General features: G+C 38.5%; 1 protein-coding gene across 1 annotated transcript; it reads left to right on the plus strand.

Moving 5' to 3' along the window:
- Nucleotides 1-12,335: 12,335 nt before the first annotated feature.
- Nucleotides 12,336-20,638, plus strand: LOC107698117 (BTB/POZ domain-containing protein KCTD9-like). The gene is made up of 13 exons (XM_016499040.1): nucleotides 12,336-12,395; nucleotides 12,482-12,558; nucleotides 13,122-13,243; nucleotides 13,451-13,494; nucleotides 13,684-13,780; nucleotides 14,433-14,491; nucleotides 14,606-14,734; nucleotides 15,389-15,456; nucleotides 16,037-16,132; nucleotides 16,225-16,374; nucleotides 16,482-16,587; nucleotides 19,105-19,238; nucleotides 19,336-20,638. The coding sequence occupies exons 2-13, from the start codon at nucleotides 12,511-12,513 to the stop codon at nucleotides 19,450-19,452; spliced, it is 1,170 nt and encodes a 389-aa protein (XP_016354526.1). The 5' UTR covers nucleotides 12,336-12,395; nucleotides 12,482-12,510; the 3' UTR covers nucleotides 19,453-20,638.
- The last annotated feature ends 356 nt before the right edge of the window (nucleotides 20,639-20,994 follow it).

A 20,994-nucleotide genomic window follows, 5' to 3' on the forward strand; every position in this document is an offset into this window, starting at 1 on the left:
GAGAAAGGAAAAATTGAAATCGCATCATATGACTCCTTTAAAAACTGTCATGTCTTCTTCGCTTAACAAGCAATAATGACCACTGACGACTTGAATTAAAACAAAAGAACTGATTTACTGGAGTTTCAGATAGTTTTACAGGGATGATTAATTCACTTTAGCAGCGCACACACATACTCAGTTCACTTATTCTCACGCTCTCAATCCAGGAAAGCATTATGGGCAATGTTTTCTTAAAGGGGAACAGCCCAATAAATGACTATATAAACGGTTTCAGTTCTTCTTATTGAAAACAATGAATTAAACATTATACTAAGTATTTATGAGTAATATTAATCTAATTTAAGTCACAACATCCCCCCCCCCCCATGAAATGCTTATGCATTCTTGTAAAATAATATGTGACAAGCAACTTGTACTGATGGGGTAGGAGGGTGGAATTAATCTCTGATCAGGACCAAATGATCAAATAAACCAGTCTCAAAATATATTAAATCTCTAATGCATAAAGCAACTGAACGGGTCTTCTTAACACCGTTCCTGTGGATGTGCGAACAGCACAGGATCTAACTTTGCCATCTCTGCCTGGAAACAGCTCTTCAATTTTTCCTAATTTCCAGATTTGTCTTGGCATTTTGTCATCTCCTATGAGAACAATGTCACCTGTTTCAACACTGTAGGTTTCTGTGTGCTGCAGGAATTTGCAGATTTCAGGTCTAGCAGATCTTTTCTCCAACGATTCCACAGATTAATCATGAGTCTGTTTCTGTATCTCCACCTCCTTGTCATCTCTTCCTTACTCACAGTGGTATGATCATGTTGTCTGCAGTGACGTTACTCGTTCACCAACCAGGAAGTGTGCAGGTGTCAGTGGCTGTGGTTCGTCAACCTCACTGTGAACAAAAGTACTGTACTTCCGTGAGGAGTGTAGTCATTTCTTCAAAAGTGAGCGATGGTCTTCCTAGTATCTTTCTCAAACACGTCTTTACAGACCTTACTAGCCTCTCCCAAGATCCGCCCCACCATGCCCTTCCCTGAGAACTATTCCAGCAGTTGTGGATCTTTGATGGCTTGCCACAGCTCACTGAGGTCCTGTTGTGTGGGTTTTGCTTTAAATCTTTTGCAAACAGTACATTTTTAAGGATACTTTTTACAAGTTGCCTTGCAAAATCCAGTGTCTACTTCTGATTTGTGCAAGAGTGTCTCCTAGACCAGAATGCATGGTAACTTCATGGTTGTACTAAACCAGCAGCTCTCAATATCAGCCTTTGCTAGGTAGAATCCATGGATGTTTTACTCTGTAACTGAAGTCTGACTGTTGCAGTCTGCCTCCAACACAGAGCAATTCATCCTCATCAAGGAAAGGTTTCAAATCTCTGATTTTGGAATCTGAATTCAGGGTTTTACCAGCTTTTACCAAACTTATCTCATGACTAAAGCCGCTCACTTGTGTCACTTTGTGAGCTGGCCTGCGAATCCACTGTAGTACTATCATTGAATCTGTCCACAGGTGAACCTGTCGGAGCTCCATATTCAGAGGCTTTAGCAAGTTGTTCCCTATAGTCTCGCTCCAATCACTGCTCCCATCAACTCAAGATGTGGCAGGGACATCTTCTTTAGCGGGGCTACCCTGGACTTTTAAGTGACGAGGCATGTAGTCTTTGTTCCATCATCCGCCTCTCGTAGCAGGTATGCAACTGTCCTGTAAGCTTTCTCGCTTGCGTCACAGAACACGTGAAGTTGTTGTGCATCGTGCTTGTGCTCAGATTTTATTCCATACCAGTGGGGGATGACTATGTGGTGGATCTGTGGAAGTTCTGAACACCACTTTTGCCATTCTTGTGCAAGATCTGTAGGCAGCTCCTCATCCCAGCCAAGGCCTCGTATCCACATCTCTTGAAAAAGGCATTTCACACGCACAGTGAAAGGGGTTAGAAAGTCTATTGGGTTGAATATGCGAGCAGAGAGTTTCAGAACGCTCCTTTTGGTGTTCTCTCTTTTTGCTGCAGCGTCCAGCAATGCAGTCAGATCAAAGACGAAATCATCATTTTCAGTCCTCCACATCAAGCCTAGCACCTTCAGTACAGCTCCTGGTGTCGCTGTCTCTGGTGCAAGTTCATTAATTTTTGTTTTCCATTTCTCCTTCAATTCTGGACAATTCATTGTCCATTTGCAAAGGTCCATGACAGCTGTGGACATAATCTTTCTGGCATTAGCAGTTATGGAGAAAGTATTCTCAACGTCACTCGCACTTGAGATGAAGTCATCAACATAAAGTGATTCCTTTATTATCTTTACTACCTCATAAGCTTCATATTTCTTCAAATGTATTCTCACTGTAGCTGCAAGCAGAAATGGGCTGGGGGAGACTCCAAACACCACCCTTGTCATCCGTAGCACACGCAGCTTCTCACCTGTGTCTTCATGTGGCAGTGCAGCGAGCCAGAGGAATCGCACAGCATCTCTGTCCTTCTCAGCAAGAGAAATCTGCAAGAAAGCCTTTTTGATATCTGCTGTAAATGCAATTGCATTCAGTCTGAATTTTATTAATATACTGAGCAGATCTGGATTCAGGTTAGGACCAGTAAGCAAACAGTCATTAAGTGATGGAGAGTCTGTGTCATGTGATGAGGCATCAAACACTACTCTGAATGTTGTTGTTACCTTGTCTTCGCGGAGAACAGCATGATGAGGCATATAGTATTTCACAGCGGTTGGAGATGACTCCTCCTCCACCGCACCTTCGACAATGCCCTACTCAAGGTAATCATTCACAACTTCATTATATCGGTGACACAGCACTACATCTGATGGCAACTTTCTCTTAAGGCCTTCTAATTTTTTCCTTGCAATTCTGTAGTTGTCTGGTAGTTCTGGCTTGTCAGGTCGCCAAGGCAGCTCAACTTCATATCGTCCATCTTTGTACTGAGTTGTCTTCTCAAACTTGTGAAGAGCCTCCTCTTCCTCAGGTTTGTCTGTCTGCTTCATGGTGATACCGAGAGACTCTATTTCCCAGAAGGCTTTCAGACACTCTGAAACCAGTGTGTCTTCAGTAACGTGTACTTGCATGCAGGCGGCGTCAGCAACATTGGACATTTTGACTGGGCCTTGCACTGACCATCCAAAGATGCTCTCAATGGCTACGAGTGTCTGTAATTCTTTCTACTCGGCCTGACATTATATGCCAATAGTAGTCTGCACCAATCAGCCTCGACAACTCTGCATCATAAGTTCCGTCGTCTGTGTAATCTGCTAACTGCAAGCCTTTTCTTTCCAGCTCTGCTTGGATGTGCTCACCTGGGATCTTCATCATGGTGGTGCAAACTTGGGGTGTCTCGAGTGCTTCTATTTCAATTTTCTGCCCCTTCTTCCAGATATTCTGAATAGTTAATTTCACTGTGTTGCGCTTCACTGTAACTGGTGCTGCAGAGCCAAAAATATGAAGAGTGACTGTTTCTTGCTTGACCACAGATAACTTTAAAGCTCTCACTGTGTTTTCACTGATGAAGCTTCTCTGACTGCCTCCATCCAGTAAGCAGCAAATGCTTCTACATCCACCAGGTCCTTCTGCACACGCTCTTACAGTTTGCAGCAGCACAAGGTTGTTCTGTTTAGCGGGCTGTATCTTTACTGAATGGGAAGCAAAGGAAGAGACTACATTGTCCTTGTTGTCATCAGTGTCAGAAGTACGTGTCTCTCTTTTTTCACATACAGCACTGTGATGTCGGCTTCCACATACATTACAGCACATTTTAGTCATACAGAATCTTGCGATGTGCTTTGGCCTAAGGCACACGAAGCATCTTCCCATCTTCATCAGTTTGTCCTTTCGTGCAGCAATATTAGTTTCTAGACACCGTTCTGTTCTGTGTGCTGTACTGTCACAGAAAAGGCAGTTCTGTATTCTTTGACTGGTGGTTTGCAGTACTGCAGCTGATGGCATGTTGTGCTTTCTGTGCTTCATTTCAAAGGATGTGTCTTGTCTTTTAACTGGTTTCTGATAGCTTTGACTGTCTCTGGAATTACTTGGCTTAATCAGCTGCATGGTTCTTTCTCTGCTCAGAATCTCTTTCTGCAGGAATAACCTTAACTTCTGAGATTTTCCATTCATCACTGTTTCCACTCTGTCGACTGTCTTGGAGAGTAATGTTGTCTGGAATTATCTGTAGCAGAACAGGGCACAACAAGCTGCCATATGCCTCTGATATGATACCCAGCGATTCTAAGCTGCGGATATGTACTTCACATTCATCATAAAGTCTCAGAGCAGTGACATCATTAGATTTCTTTACTCGGCAGAGATTCAGCAGTTTGGTCATATGCACGTTAATAAGCAGGTCTTTCCTTCTGAACCGATTCTGCAGCAGATTGATCGCGTGATCATAATTACTGTCTTCAGTCCCGCTATTGCTTTTGAAGCAGCGCTGGTTAGATACGTAGATAAAGTAATTAAACTTCTCTGTTTTGCTCAGCGCATCATTTTAGTGAATAACGGTTTCAAACTGATTCCAAAAGTATTGCCACTGATTGATTTCACCGTTAAACTTGTCGATAATCAACTTGGGCAACTTAACTGTTTGCCTGTGCAGTGAGGGCTCTGTATTGCTCGGTCTGCTGCTTTCCCGGTTTCTCTGTATCACTCGGTGCGCACGTGATTTCACGGTGATGACTCGCTCTTTATACTCCTCAACATCAACTATTTCATTCTCCAAATCATCTGTGTTCGTCCTTTCCTCGAGTCTAACTTCCAACTCCAGCAGCGTTTCCTCTTTTTCAGATAACAGGACTAACAGTTCGCGTAATCTGTCATTGGATCTTCTTTGTCTACCTCTGTTTCGATGTCTTGCAAAAGTCTCGTGGAAGCACGTACAGCTCTCCGTTTTCTGATTAGTCTTTCAAGTCACTCCGCTATTTCAGGTGCTGCTTGCTAGTTTCCTGGGTTTCAGCACCAAACGATTGTCGTTTCTTCTTAGCTTAACAAGCGAAAATTACCACTGATGTCTTGAATAAAAAAAAAAAAAACTGATTTGCTGGAGTTTCAGATAGTTTTACAGGGATGATGAATTCACTTTAGCAGCGCACACACATACTCAGTTCACTTCTTCTCACGCTCTCAATCCAGGAAAGCATTATGGGCAATGATTTCTTAAAGGGTAACAGCCCGATAAATGACTATATAAACTGTTTCAGTTCTTCTTATTGAAAACAATTAATTAAACATTATACTAAGCATTTATGACTAATATAAATTAAATTTAAGTCACAACAAAAACATACTAAATGTTTTTTTTTTTTTTTTTTTTAAAGCTAAAAATGCAGAAGATTTTGTGTGAGGGATAGGTTTAGGGGTAGGGTTGGTGTAGGGTGGTAGAAAATACAGTTTGTACAATATAAAAACCATTACGCCTATGAACAGTCCCCATAAACCACACATACCAACATGTGTGGGTGTCATGGATACACCAGATTCACTGCACGTTTATGGCCTTGCATTGACTACTGACCACTCAAAAATATCATTGTGAAATACCATTATCCACTTCCCATCATCCCAGCTGCCATGGAACTTCTGCATGGAGCCACCATCTTCAGAAAGCTGGACCTGCGAAGCACATATAAACTCATTTGGATACGGAAGGGGGACAAGTGGAAGTCCGCCTTTGTAATTCCCCATGGGACACTACAAATACTGGGTCATGCTGTATGGGCTGGACAATGCCCCTTCTGTATTACAAGGCTTTATAAATTAAGTGTTCTGGGAGTACCTCTACTTCTTTGTGCTGTTCTACGTTCATAGCATCCTCATGTACTCCTGGAACCTGACTGAACATTGCCAACACATTTGACAGGTCCCAGACAAGCTAAGAGAATACTAACTGTACCTCAAGGCAGAAAAATCAATGTTCCACCAATTCTCCACACAGTTCCTTGTCTATAGCATGGGTGCTGATGGTATCAAGATGGACAAGGGGAAAGTTGAAGCTGTCTGCACCTGGCCTAAACCCTTCACAATAAAAGAACTTCAACGTTTCCTTGGTTTGTCCAATTTCTACTGCCGGTTCTATTATCTCTCTTCTGAAAGATAAAGGTTGCTCCTTGAAGATAGTCCAGTCTACACTGTCAAAGAGATCCTGGGCTGCGGATGCCGCTGAGGTCATCTTGAGTACCTTGTCAGTTGGGAAGCTATAGATCTGAGGAAAGATCATGGGATGGGGGAGGTGGGGGAAGTGGGTACTGTTCTGGATACACCAGGCTCTCCTGTCAAATTCACTCCATGTTTCCGCTCACCAGATTACTAATCACCTGCATCATCAGCACTCCAATCAAGCACCTCATTAAAGCACACACCACTAGTCACTCATCATCTGGCCTCCTTACCTGCTATCTTCACCTTGGTGGTTTGGCTTGGAAGTCTCCAGTGATCTCCTACGTTGATTCCTGTGATCTCTTTCTGTCCCTGTGTGTGTGTATTGGGAATTTACCTGCATAATTACTGGTCCCAGCTAGTGGTCTGTTCTTCACGTTCCCTCATTCATCGTCCTATCCTGCATTACCCTGGTAAAAGAAAATTGTCAGTCACCACATCTACTAGTTCATCAGTCTGTTGTTGCTTTACTTACCTGTTTCACTCCATTTACCATCTGTACAACACAAAAAACAGTTTTCTAACTCTTGTCTCAGTCTGGTTCATATCTTGAAAATTTGCTTTCATAGTTTATAAATTATAATCCTGCTTTCCATTGTATATCTATCACTGTATATATATATCTATAGTGGGGAGCAGGATTATTACTTTTTGGTGTGTTTATAGTTTTTGTTTATTTTGAAGAGGTCGCTATAAAGTAATGCTAGAAACAGGGCCGTCACTACTGGGGTGAAAGGTGGTGACGATTTTAGGGGCCCAAGGCTGTGGGGGGGCCTTGTGCTATTTCAACCGACTGCCTGGGGCCAGCACAAAATATATTCAGTGACAGTTGACGGGCCATTGCAGCGCATCGTTATGAAAGATTATTATTTGCATGTGTTTTTAAGCCTTTAATCATTCAAGAGATTTAAAATCATTCAAGCACAAGACATAAAACAATGCGACTAAGCACTCGCGCGCTGTGTTCGTAACACCAAATTGATTTCTCTCCCACACACTGTGCGCACAGCGGGCATGCAGAGAGCCATGTCTCACAACACTTGAATGCTGAATTGAGTTTTGCCTCTTCTTGTGCTTGAACAACAAATACATACATAATTATGTTGCAATACCTGTCTTGGCGAGTATCATTGAAAAACCATTGGTTATGTCTAAAGTGAACAAAAATGGTTGAGAAAGAAATCGGATTTGTATCATTATATTGGATGCATTGTCTCTTAAAGTGACCGCGCCTAATATACTAGCTGCTGTCAGTCAGGCGCGCAGATGGCACTAGGGACGGGGGGGACATGACCCCCCCAGATTCATAGTGACCCGATCTGTCCCCCTCACTGTCTCTATGAAAGGCGACATCGGTAAACAGAGGATTAATCAGGGTTTCCACTATGCACATTAGCCTAAGTAGTGGCGGCCCGCCCCGCCGCCACTGTCTCTATGAAAGGCGACATCGGTAAACAGAGGATTAATCAGGGTTTCCACTATGCACATTAGCCTAAGTAGTGGCGGCCCGGCCCGCCGCTCCTTAAACGTGCACTAAGCGATTTTTGAAAAATGCTTTTGACTGCAGTGTCTGACCGAGTCCCAAAACACACTTGTAGCCAATCAGCAGTAAGGGGGCGTGTCTTGTACTGATAGAGAGAAGAGAGCGCTCAATTTGAGTGCACAGGATGGATATTAACAGATCGACTATAGATAGAGATGGCAGATAAAAAAAGAGAGGAAAATATCAGAGAAACAAAACATTAAAAAGAAGGGTTACGATCAGGCAAGAGGTAGGACCCGCGTAAATATCGGAGCAGCTTTCCAGCGGCGGAGAGAAACTCAAGGAGCGGGAAGGGCTCGGATCGGACGCCAAGGTTGTGCTGTTTCTTTTTGATAGGTGAGTAACGTTTACTTTGCTTTGTTTCACACAACTTATCCGTGTTGGCTATTGTTTGAATATGCTTGTGCCATCTTCACTTGTTTCCGCGATCGTCGTTGCTATGGTTGCGTACATACGTGTCCCCCCACACATATGTACGCAACCATGGCAACGAGATTTCAAAATAGGGGTGAGGTCCTGCTGGGGTATGTTTTTATGTTTTACATCATAATGGAGGAGACTGTGATGTACCTCGGGCTTAGCCAAGACCGAGGCCAGGTACGTTATACTGGTTTGCTGCGTCCTTTGTCGGATTACAACTTTAAATGCAGGTATTGGCTTAGAGCTTACTTGAATAATGTAATGATACATATGAAAAACTACAAAATACACACACACACACAGCAGTTCAAATGCTGACGATATCTTACAAAGGTGCGATTTTATATAGTTTATTGTCTTGACCATGGTGATCATATGTGGTATTTTACAACATGATGCATTGTTGTAGATTGAACTACCCAACAGTATATTTAGTAGGCAACTTTAAATGTAATAACCTTGAACATATTCAGAAGTAAAGTGCAACATACACAGTAGTGCAGCAGTAATATTAATGCAAAACCATCCTGACAAATTCTTTTTTCAGAACAATACTGTATACCTTTACTTTTACTCTTAATACTAAGTATATTAGAGTATGAACAATTTGTTTTAATGTGAAAAAAAAATGTATTTACAGGACAAAAAAAATTAACGTATAGAAGAATGTTTTGTGAAAAAATTATAAGCTGCATTAAAAAATTAACAATGTACATAATTACTTCTCTTTTATTTACACATGCTAATATGCAAAACAAAAATACAAAATGTACAGAAAGTACTCAAGCTCATTTACAAATAAATTACACTACAAAAATTTTCATTTCATTTTGAACTTCACAAAAATAAACTACAGAAGTTAGGTTGTTTCATTGACAATGTGACATTTCAAAAAATATATTGAAAAATTGTAATGTACCCATTTTTTCCACTGTTTCTCTTGTCTAATAGAGAATGGTTAATAAATAATGTATTTGTTAAGCATTCTCTCAAGAAGAGAAAACAGTCCCTCCATTCTCTCCTTGCTCTGTCTCTCTCTGGAGTTTGATATCCTCCCTGAGTAGCTCCACCAGCTTCCACTCACTCCCTCACCGGTCCCAGGACACTCGCAATCCTAAGGCAGAGCAAATAAACCATGACTGTTAACAACAGCACAATGAATTTCAGCAAAACGTGTGTATTAACTTGCTTACTTTGTATTTTTTAAGTCTTTCCCCAGCAGGCTTATTTTCTCCAGAATAGTCCTAAAACAAGAGAAAATGGATACGCTTATGAAAAATATAAAGACAGGTTTGCAATCTTAACATTAGAAAATATGACACAGCAGGACATGCATACAAAATACTGAAGTGCTAAAGTTTGGTTAAAACATTTGTAGACATATCTTGAATGACAGCACTACAAAAACACAACAAGGGGAAAGACTATTGCCTTATATAGTGGTTGTCTTATTGTTTGTGGGCTTTGTTTTAAAAAAAAAAACCTGGCTTTTAACACTTGTTTTGCTAGGTATTTGAGTAAATGAAAACACAATACTTACATTTCAATGTGAATTCCCCCACAGAACCCTCACCCGCTGTTCTTTGAATATAAATTCCATCGTCATCTGCGCGCAAGTGATTCTGCGATATGGTAGGGTGCAAAGTGTCCATCAGATGTGCACTTTATTTTTCTGGGAAACGGAGGGTGCATTTGAAGTCGCTTTCGAATTACGTCAGCCTTCGTCGCGCCACGGTGATGCAATCGGCCTTGGAATGCGGTCTTCAGAGGGTGCATCCTGAATTGGGACAGCTTACATCGTGACGCTGTGACGCAATCGCACTTCAAATGCGCACTTCGGAGTCCGTGCACTTCACATTGTGACTGCTGACAGCTTGGTCCCCCCCCCCAGTTAAAAAATCCCATCTGCACCCCTGCTGTCAGTGTCCTTAATGTTAATCCAAGAAAATAAAAGAGAGAAAATCACTCACTGCTCTTGACTGAATAACTTTTATTTTTAACAAGAATTAAGCTATATTTAATTTATACAGTGAAGACCTACTGAACACCTACAAACTTGAAAAAAACCCCATAAACATTGTTTAATTTGTATCTTTGTTCTATTTATTTATTTGTGCTATTTACATGATTTAAAACAGGGCCCACTGGTACAACCTGCACCGGGTGTCCCCAAACCCCATGGCCCTGGCTAGAAATAATGGTTAAGAGCTGCATTATTGAATTTAAGTTCAAGTTTAGAATTTATTTATCTCATCTGACAGAAAATCAAGCTGGAATGATGTCCTTGCACATAAGGAAAAACCACAAAATATGTTGAATATAGAGGATGTCCACTTTTATATTCGCTTTAGTCTGAGAATATTTTTAGTCGAAAATGCCGTTAATTATTTGTGCATAGAGGACAAACCTATTACCTCTCCTGAAATATTTTGCAATTTTTCTCAAATCCTTTTAAGTTCAAAATTGTATTGCTGCTATGCTCCATGTCCAGTTCAGAAGATAATGTGGCTTTTAACGTGCATTGTCACATCTTAATATTTAGATGAAGGTACAGAAAGAATGGATTTGGTGTATGTCTACTAATTTTTCATGATTTTAGACCTCAAAATGGAACTGTGGTACAGCTGTGCTTTAACTGATTAAATGTTTAGTCAAACAATATCAGACTAAACGTAGTCTGGGTAACATCCCTACTGATTGCATAACTAATAAGTCTTGCAAGGCCAGTTAAGGAGCACAAACCTTACATACAGTGGGTTTGAATATAAAATAGGCCATAACATTATCTCTGTAAAGAAAACACACTCTATACCGTGTGTGTTCAGTGGCTCCTAATATAATTTATTTTCAAGAAGGAAATACCCAACCCAAATAACCTGAACGGGAATTTAAGGGAGAACTGGAAACTTCCCTGTACCTGAAGGACATTTTGTCAACAGTAGTTTGCAAGAGAAGTGATTATCAGCCCCATGTGTTTGCAGAGCATGTGGGCAGTTACAGACATATTGGGACATTCTGGAAGAGACAGGCTTTTTACAGAAGATAAGACTGGGGCCACCATGTAAGAATCAGTCAGCTAAGCAGGATATTATCACTCGCTGCCTTATTGTTTAACATCATTTATCAATGCTTCTGCAATCTGCATGTGTCCTGTTTTAGTTTTTCTAAATGCTGCAGATAGGAGGACAAACAAATCTGTTGGCCAAGTAATGATATTAGTTTTAGCTTATGGGGATTTTTTTTAATACTTAAAAAAGATGATATGGAGGTACTGGGATATTATAATTTTTTTCATTGTATTTAAGATGTGAAATATTAGATATATTAGATGTAAGTAAACAAATAGTGTGAGCAGCTATGCAGATATGACTAATTTTCATAGACAATAGACAGCTATATAGGACATCATAAGGTTCCATTATTAGTTCTTGAACATACAGTTTCCGGCTTAGATTGCATGTGGTTTATTTATACATATGATGTGTGTGTGTGTGTGTGTGTGTGTGTGTGTGTGTGTACTGGTTTATATATTCTGGTGGGGACTTAAACCTGACTACACACAGACTCATGGGGACTCGTGTCACGGTGGGGACCTAAATTGTGGCTTCCCTTCCTCTGCCCCACAGCATGTGACGCAAACCAGATCCCATTCCCGAAAGTGTGTGTGTGTGTGTGTGTGTGTGTGTGTGTGTATACTTAAATACATATTATCTATATGCAATTACACATATAAATAGCATAAGGGGATAAGAACAAGCACCATATATAAACTAGAGATATTAATAATTAATATCAAGAATCATGTGATTATTTTAACCCAAAATTGTTTACTCTGCCCTCTAGTGTACAAAAAAGGCTCAACATGCATTAATAACTTGAAACCATCGAATGCAGTTCAATTTAATCCATTTGCACAAAAGTAAAATGATCTTTTGAATTTGTATATTTTTAGAGACTTTAAATTATATAAATTACAGAATTAGACATCTGTGATTCATTTTGCAATACTACTTAGGCTTGACTTGCACATTTGAACCCGCAGTCCTAAATGAATGAGTAGTTTAACTTACAGCAGCCCGCAGTCACTGAGGTAATCATTTCCCTTGCGTCAAAATTCCGTTCTCACAGGCAAGTTTTTCATTAAAGAGTCACAATTGTGTCCGATTGGTCCGAACCGCGGGCCCAGTCTATGAAACGCGTCCTGTGATTGGCCAATCTAGGAGGTCGGCAACAGTATCCGCGTTTTGATTGGACAGCTGCTTCGTCGTCTTGCTACAATGTTGCTAGGTTGGTTCTTCCTACTCTCTTTACGTAGGTATTAGTTTAATACGTAGATAAGTTAGCGAGATATTCATTTATTAATATTTGTACAGTTGATACGTTTAATTAGTGTAAACAAAGCATGCGAAGGGTGACGCTTTTTGTCAACGGAACCTCCAAAAATGGCAAGGTGAGTGAACACACGCAGTGCACGTTTAGCCTGCCCAACTCCAGTCAGTGTTGAGGGGGACAGTGATGTCCTGTTAATGCATGAAACCTAGTATCTCACTTTATTTAGTAAAGATACAGAAAACTATTAGATAGCGTGCCACTCTAAAGATTTGAGTTATCATTTTACTCCTGACGACATGGGTAAGGCCAAATAAGAGCTCGCTTTTCTATTATTTTAACCTTATTGTTTATTATACCTCACAATTGCATTTTCTGTATTGTACTGACATTACCAACAGCAAGTAGCAAGCCAATGAATGTCAATATACATGTAGTAAATTATTTATATTATATATTTTTTATTCTGATGTATTTTATAATAAAAAATTGTATTATATATAAAATACTCAATAATAGTGAAACGTATTAATTGCTTTATTCACTTTACGTTATTCACACAACTTCAATAATGACACAATTACCATTCACACAACTTGCAATAATTATTCTAATAAAAAATATTGTAATTATTGCAAACGTTACCATTTTAATTGCATCATCATGCATTTGTTTCTTTTGCAGGTTGTAGCTGTTTATGGGACGCTGTCTGATCTTTTGACAGTTGCCAGCAATAAATTAGGAATCAGGGCTTGTAACCTATATAATGGGAAAGGTGGTCTCATAGATGACATTGCCCTCATCAGGTGTGCTGCATTTACATTTTTAAGTTATTTGTTATTTTGGAGAGACAATGGTGGGAACATTATTGAAAAATACATTAATATTCTCAGTTTGAGCTGCTTTGAGTTCTATGATTACAGTGAGACTTGTACTTGATTCTTGAGTGGGACAGGCAAATGAGAGATAATATGCCGGATGAACTAACTGGTTATTGTGTATATATTCCACAGAGATGATGATGTGCTGTACGTGTCAGAAAGGGACGCTTTCATTGGTGAGTTAACATCATTTTTTTTTCCACTTTATGCCACTTGGAACGCCAGGGTCATGGGATTCCCAGGGAACACAAACAAATAACAAGTCGCTTTCCATAAAAGTATAAACCTGTATTTACATTATTCAGTGAAACTAAAAGTGTACTTATAGTTCAGTGTGTAAACCTATGAATGTGTTTGTGTTTTAGACCCTCAGAGTGATGGGAAAACGTCAGATGACATCTCAGGATCGCACACTGATTGGCTGACGCTGAATATTGGTGGGCGGCTTTTCACAACCACTAGGTAAACATGCACCATGGGTTCGTCTCATTGGCTTAAAATCCATTGAAGTATCTAATTTATTAATCTAGTTCTAATCTATTATAACTACCGTTAATACATATTTTTGTAAGTAAAAATATGAGAGAGAAAATAAAGCAAAAGGCTTAAAAGTCTGTGCTTTAAAAATGGTTATGGTATTTTTAGGCAAGAAAAAGTCTCAACCATAGTAAAATCTGCAAAATTGTGAACAGCAATTTTGATAAACTCAAGTTTATCATTTGCTAATCAAGTTTGGCACATTGATATAGATAAAAAAAATAATAATAAAATAAAAAACATTTTTGGTGTTTACAGCAGTAAAAGTATATATATTTTTTTTTGTTAATTAAAATAAAGCTGAAAATAAAATAAATGTAAAATAATGTAAAATAAAAGTATATTATATATAGAAAATAAAATAGAAATATTAGACTCAAACTTAATTAATAATTAAAGCTAAATACAAATAAGCACATAATAAACTTACTAAAATTTTAAAATTAGTTTTTTTAAATAATACATATTTTAGTAGTATATAAATAATGCTAAAATAATACTAGTCTGCAGATGCTTAGTGGTCTGTCCTTGAGATGTCATTAATAAAGTCTGATCTCACTGTTTCCTCTTGTTTAAGGAGTACTCTTGTGAGTAAGGAGCCTGACAGCATGCTGGCACACATGTTTAGAGAGAAGGGTAAGATATAGCTCATGTTCACTCACTGACTGATTTAGGTATTGTTTGTTTTGCTAGTTCATCAGGTTGTGAATCAGTGTGTAGCACAGTTCAGAGTTCTTTCTTGATCTGCAGACGTATGGGGCAATAAGCAGGATGAACGAGGGGCTTACCTCATTGATCGCAGCCCAGAGTACTTTGAGCCTATCCTGAATTACCTGAGGCACGGCCAGATCATTGTCAATGAAGGAATAAACTTACTCGGTGAGTGACGTCTGAATGTTACTAAAGGCATTTTCAAATGATAGCTCCCATGTAGCTTATTAGATATAAATTTAATACTAGATGTTATATATACTGTACATTCGAGCCCGGGGTGTAGATTAATGCAATACGTTTAACCTTGGTACTGTAAATCACTGAAATACAATGCACTGTTTTTATAAAGTGACAGCAATATTAATATGATAAAGACAGCATAAAAAAACGATCTAATAATTAATTATAATTAATAATAAACATCTTTTTGTGTCCATATCCCAAATCAGTTTCATTTTATAGTTATAGTGGAATGCTTTTTATGTTTTATAGGAGTACTGGAAGAAGCTCGATTCTTTGGAATAGAGCAAATGGATAGCTCCCATGTAGCTTATAATATAAATTTAATACTAGATGTTATATATACTGTACATTCGAGCCTGGGGTGTAGATTAATGCAATACGTTTAACCTTGGTACTGTAAATCACTGAAATACAATGCACTGTTTTTATAAAGTGACAGCAATATTAATATGATAAAGACAGCATAAAAAAACGATCTAATAATTAATTATAATTAATAATAAACATCTTTTTGTGTCCATATCCCAAATCAGTTTCATTTTATAGTTATAGTGGAATGCTTTTTATGTTTTATAGGAGTACTGGAAGAAGCTCGATTCTTTGGAATAGAGCAAATGGCTGAACAGCTAGAAGTCGCCGTTAAGGTAATAGAACGGAAGTGTTAAAGTGATTCTTGTTATATAAAAGTTTAGAGTCAGTAAGTTTTTTAAGATATGCTCACCAAGGCTACATTTATTTAATGAAAAATACAGTAAAAACAGTAATATTCTGAATTATTACCATTCAAAATAACGGTTTTCTATTTTTATATAAAAAGTTAATTTATTCCTGTGACGTAAAGCTGAGTTTTCAGCATCATTACTCCAGTCTTCAGTGTCACATGATCCTTTAGAAATCATGCTAATGTGCTGATTTGATGCTCAAGAAGTGGTTCTTATCATCAATGTTGAAAACAGTTGTGCTTAATATTTTTGTGGAAACCGTGATACACAACTTTGATGAATAGAAAGTTTAAAAGAAGCATTTATTAGTAAATGATTTTTTTTGTAACATTATATAAATGTCTTTACTCTTCCATTTGTTGAATTTAATGTGTCCTTGCTGAGTAAAACTAATAATTTATTTCAACAATAAAACATCTTACTGACCCCAAGCTTTTGAAAGGTTCTCTATATGCATATGATTATTCATTTAATTTTTTCTTTTCTTTTCTATGGCATGCAGAATTCTCATCCACCTGAAGACCACTCTCCACTCTCACGGAAAGAATTTGTTCGGTTTCTGCTGGCTACTCCAACCAAATCAGAGCTACGTTGTCAGGTAGAAGGCATTTGTTCTGGAATTGTTCAGACGTGTGTTTTAGTCAGTTTGATGTTGGCATTAAGGTGTCTTTTTTCCTCTTTCCCTCTCAGGGTCTTAATTTCAGTGGAGCGGACCTTTCTCGGCTGGATTTGCGCTATATCAATTTTAAGATGGCAAATCTGAGTCGCTGCAATCTCACCTATGCAAACCTATGCTGCTCAAACCTGGAGAGAGCGGACTTATCTGGAGCCAACCTGGATGTGAGCTGATCAAAACTTTTATCACTTTTTTTTATCTCTTCTTCTGGTTTTAATCCCTTTGAACTGATATAAAGCCTTGCTTTCTCGCTTTCTTGCCCGTTCTCCAGGGTGCTAATCTTCAGGGCGTGAAGATGCTGTGCTCTAATGCAGAGGGAGCGTCACTGAAAGGATGTAACTTTGAGGATCCCTCTGGGCTCAAGGCCAATCTAGAGGGTAAAACTGCACACAGAAGCCATTGTTTAGCTGTATAAATAAAATGACATATATTATATACATTACATATATATACTTTCACTTTCAGTTTCACTTTCATAGTAGTCATTGCTAGTGTTGTCAAAAGTACTGGTACCATGTTGATACTTAAATTTTCAAATTGTATCAATACCAGCCTTTCCGCATTATGGGTAGTACCAAGTTCAGAGTTGATGCAGTAACGGCTGAGAGGCGGCTGCTGTAAAACACTCCTGTAGTTGCGTGAGCTGTCTGTGAATAGCATCAACAGTTTCTTTTTTTTTCAACACTTTTGCAGCATTTAGCATTGTAGCCAGACAGAGGCTTTTAAGTCAGCGTGAACTCTGCACACTCACCAATTGTTTCACAATAGAGTATAACAGTTGGGTTCTGATAACAATGCCATTTGTTTTCTGCATAGGGAAATTGATTTTTAATGGTAACTGATAAACGTTTAAAGACCGATAAAGGTTGTTAATCGATGGTCTATGCTTTTGTTGAAGCCATCAGTTCACATTATATGAACTTATGCTTTCAATTATTGTATTTAACAGCAGAATTCCTGTTAAAACCTACATTACCCATGATGCTGTAAAGAAAATTCCACCAATCAGAAAGACGTAGCGAGTAAATCATGCCAAACAAGTTCTTTAGCTCCGCCCACTCCCATGATGCACCACGAATGATGTAATCAAGTCAATCTCCCCACACTCTTGCAAAACAGTATATATATATATATATATATATATATATATTTATATTAGGGATGTACCGATATCAAAATCTCACGATATGATAATATCGCGATATGAAGTCTACAATACAATGTTTATTGTGATATTTAAAGGGGACATAACACACACAGTTTCACCCAATCTCATGTTAATATAGTATTGCATCCTTCATATCTTCAAAAAGTCTTTAGTTTTATCAAATTTATAAAAGAAAGATACAGCTTTACGATTCTCTCCGAAAACAGCCTTGTTTATGAAACTGAGGCGCGGAAAACACCGGATCACGAGCTGATTGCTTCAACAATGTGCGCATTTCGCTTTGAAACACGCAGCGAAAACAGACTTGATTAGGATTAAGGATTAAGCTATATTGTGCTTTTGGTTTTAGTTCGTTGGACAGATACTGTGTCAAAGCATAACGGCCCAAAACACAAATTTAAAGATTTTTTATGCTTGAATAAGAAGTTTAAATTAATTTAAAAACTACTCTTTTTGCCCAGAAGACCTATCGTTTCATATCGTCATGTGACCACGATAATATCGAGACAGTTTTGCTATCGCGATATCATGATACCTTACCTTACCTTACCTTTTTCAAGGAACCATAAGTAATTGGACAATTGACTCAAAAGCTGTTTCATGGAGAGGCGTGGGCTATTCCTTCGTTATTTCTACATCAACGAAGCAAGTAAAAGGTCTGGAGTTGATTCTAAGTGTGCCATTTGCATTTGGAAGCTGTTGCTGTGAACCCACATCATGCGGTCAAAGGATCTCTTCATGCAAGTGAAACAGACAGCTGTTAGGCTTCAAAATCAAAACAAATCCATCAGAGAGATAGCTGGAACATTCGGAGTGGCCAAATCAACAGTTTGGTACATTCTTAGAAAAAAAGAGCGCACTAGTGAGCTCAGCAACATAAAAAAGGCCTGGACATCCATGGAGGACAACAGTGGTGGATGATCGGAGAATCCTCTCCATGGTAAAGAAAAACCCTTTCACAGCATCCAGCCAAGTGAAGAACATTCTCCAGGAGCCAAAAACTCATCACCAAACACCAATGGGTACTTGTACATATGGGTGCAGTCATTTTAGACCCTTCCAAAACTGTTGCAACAGAGATGGAAATACAATTTTTAAAGGCATGAATTATGTTTCCATCTTCGTTGCCACAGTTTTGGAAGTGCCCTTTTCTGTTCTAAAGAAGGGGGTGTCCCAATAATTTTGTCTATATAGTATATGTACAAGTTATTGGTGTTTGGTGATTAGTTTTTGGTCTGCATTTAAATTCACACCTGCGGTGTTCAGCTGGGATTAGGACTTTGCTTTCTGCAGACCGGTCAAGTTCTTCCACACTGACTGAATCAGTCATGTCTTTTTGAACCTTGCCTTATACACAGAGGCATTGTCATGTTAGAATAGAAAAGGGTTCTGTCCAAAACTGTAGCTATAAAATTAGAAGCACACAATTCCCTAGAATAGCATTATATGCTTAAACATTAAGATTTGTACTCATGTTAATTACTAAAGTAGTCAAACCTATTCAATAGAAGGGGGTGTCCCAATACTTTTGTCCATATAGTGTATATGTTTTAAAGTATTACAAGAGTTTTTGCTGTGGTATGGAAATTGGTACAAACTACTGACATACTGGTTTTGTGACAACACTAGTCATTGCTAATGAAACTGACACTGATGCCACATTATGTTGCATTATCATGTTTTGTGTTTGCGTTTGGTTAATTAGTGTATTCACTGTGTGCTTTAGGGGCTAATCTGAAAGGAGTTGACATGGAGGGCAGTCAGATGACTGGTATAAACCTGCGTGTGGCGACGCTGAAGAATGCTAAGCTAAAGAACTGTAACCTGCGTGGTGCTACATTAGCCGGCACAGATCTCGAGGTGAGTCAACAGTGTTGATTTTGTGGCATGTAGCCACATTCCTCATATTATAACACTGAAAAGAATGCCACAAATGTTTTCTTTCATATGTGTGCAGAACTGCGATCTCTCAGGCTGCGATCTACAGGAAGCCAACCTGCGTGGTTCAAATGTGAAAGGAGCCATCTTTGAGGAGATGCTGACTCCACTGCACATGTCCCAAAGTGTGAGATAACCAATTACATCTCTCCCTGCCCGGCAACTTCACCAGCCAGCTATTCACAGCTCTCCCTTACCCCGACCCCCCTTTTCGTTTCACGCTCCTGTGAAACCATATGCAATACTAGCACTTGGTTTGCCCACCCCTTCTCTTTGAGCTGTACTCTCATGCACTAGTGCACATCCAGGATCTGTAGTCATGGCCAAAAATAGCGAAAGCTTAAGAGTAGAGAATCCAAATATTTGAAAATGCTATTTGTCAAACCAAATTGTTGCTTTTGGTTTTGTTTTTATTTATGCTTTGAGTTGAACTTTTGTTTGATTTTACCAAATGTATACGTTTCTTGTTGTGTTTTGTCTCAAATAATGAAGTCAACATTTCAGTCAATCAGTACCAAAATATATCTGTAGAATTTTAGATTTAGCAATCAATTGTAGGCAGTTTATGATAAGGCTTACTGTTGCACAGCTTACTGCAGGCAAAACAAGCTCATAATAGTAGCTTTATGTATATAAAATATGGAAAATACCTTAAACATCTCATATAACTGACAGGTCTGGTTACAAATATGCAACATAAACATATAGCTCTTACATATTCTGTTTTCACATTTACATGTAAACCAAATTAGTTGTTTGTTTTGGTTTCTGGTTTGCCATTTATTGTTTGATCTACCTCCCAAACAACCCGTTCTAGTTGTAAGTCAAATGCAAACCACGTTTTGCTGTGTTTTTGCGACACCTATTAATCTTTAATAACTGTGTAATAACACTTAGCCATAGGTTAATATGCACAATAATTAACCAGTGGTGCCAATATGCTGGTTTATAATATCACTATATTGTATGTGTAAATGTTTCGCTTTCAGATTTCTTATTTTCCCCATTTTTAATCTTGTTTTAATTGAAGTGAAATGTTGAAGTGACCAACCCACACCAAAAATGTTGTGATGTTTCTCATGTCACTATCAAATCCAGTGCTTCCTTATTTTAATGTTTGTCATGATTAGGGATGTAACGATTAACCGCGAGCCGGTTGAAAATCGATTTAAATATGTGATGATTTAAATCGGTTGAGATTCTAAACAAATCGCGATACAATTAGGGGTATGAGTTTATATGATTGTATGTCTGAGGGGAACTTGCTGTCTTTAGAAAAGTTTCGATGGTATTTTTTCTTTTCCTCTTGCCTCTGTGATATTACGTATGTTCATCAATATCGTCCTACTTTTTGTTAACATTTCGAACACATAAAGCACTACATTAGGACTTGTGCATTCATATCCAAAAAATTGTGTAAGACTGACAAAGTAGCACATTTATGAAATGCAGCCTAGGTCTTGTGCTGCTCAACTATTGCATTATAATATCACCTGACCTGGATTATTTGCTGCATGGTTAAAACAATGAAACCTAACCATCGTGCTCAGAGATTTCTGACAGTAGCTCAGAGTTATTTGTTATACAACATGCTGTTATTTTTCATTTACAAATGTTATTGTAGGTACTCTATCAATCCTGTTAAATGAAGGCAATCAAAATAGACTTTTGCACTTAA

The sequence above is a fragment of the Sinocyclocheilus anshuiensis genome, unplaced genomic scaffold (genome assembly GCF_001515605.1).
Source record: "Sinocyclocheilus anshuiensis isolate Anshui unplaced genomic scaffold, SAMN03320099.WGS_v1.1 scaffold1163, whole genome shotgun sequence".
Taxonomy (NCBI): domain Eukaryota; kingdom Metazoa; phylum Chordata; class Actinopteri; order Cypriniformes; family Cyprinidae; genus Sinocyclocheilus; species Sinocyclocheilus anshuiensis.

Coding starts and splice junctions, on each gene's coding strand:
- LOC107698117 (XM_016499040.1), top strand. CDS start 12,511: ATGCGAAGGGTGACGCTTTTTGTCAACGGAACCTCCAAAAATGGCAAG. Junction 14,492..14,605: donor ACACATGTTTAGAGAGAAGG/GTAAGATATAGC, acceptor CTTGATCTGCAG/ACGTATGGGGCAATAAGCAG. Junction 16,133..16,224: donor AATCAGAGCTACGTTGTCAG/GTAGAAGGCATT, acceptor TTTCCCTCTCAG/GGTCTTAATTTCAGTGGAGC.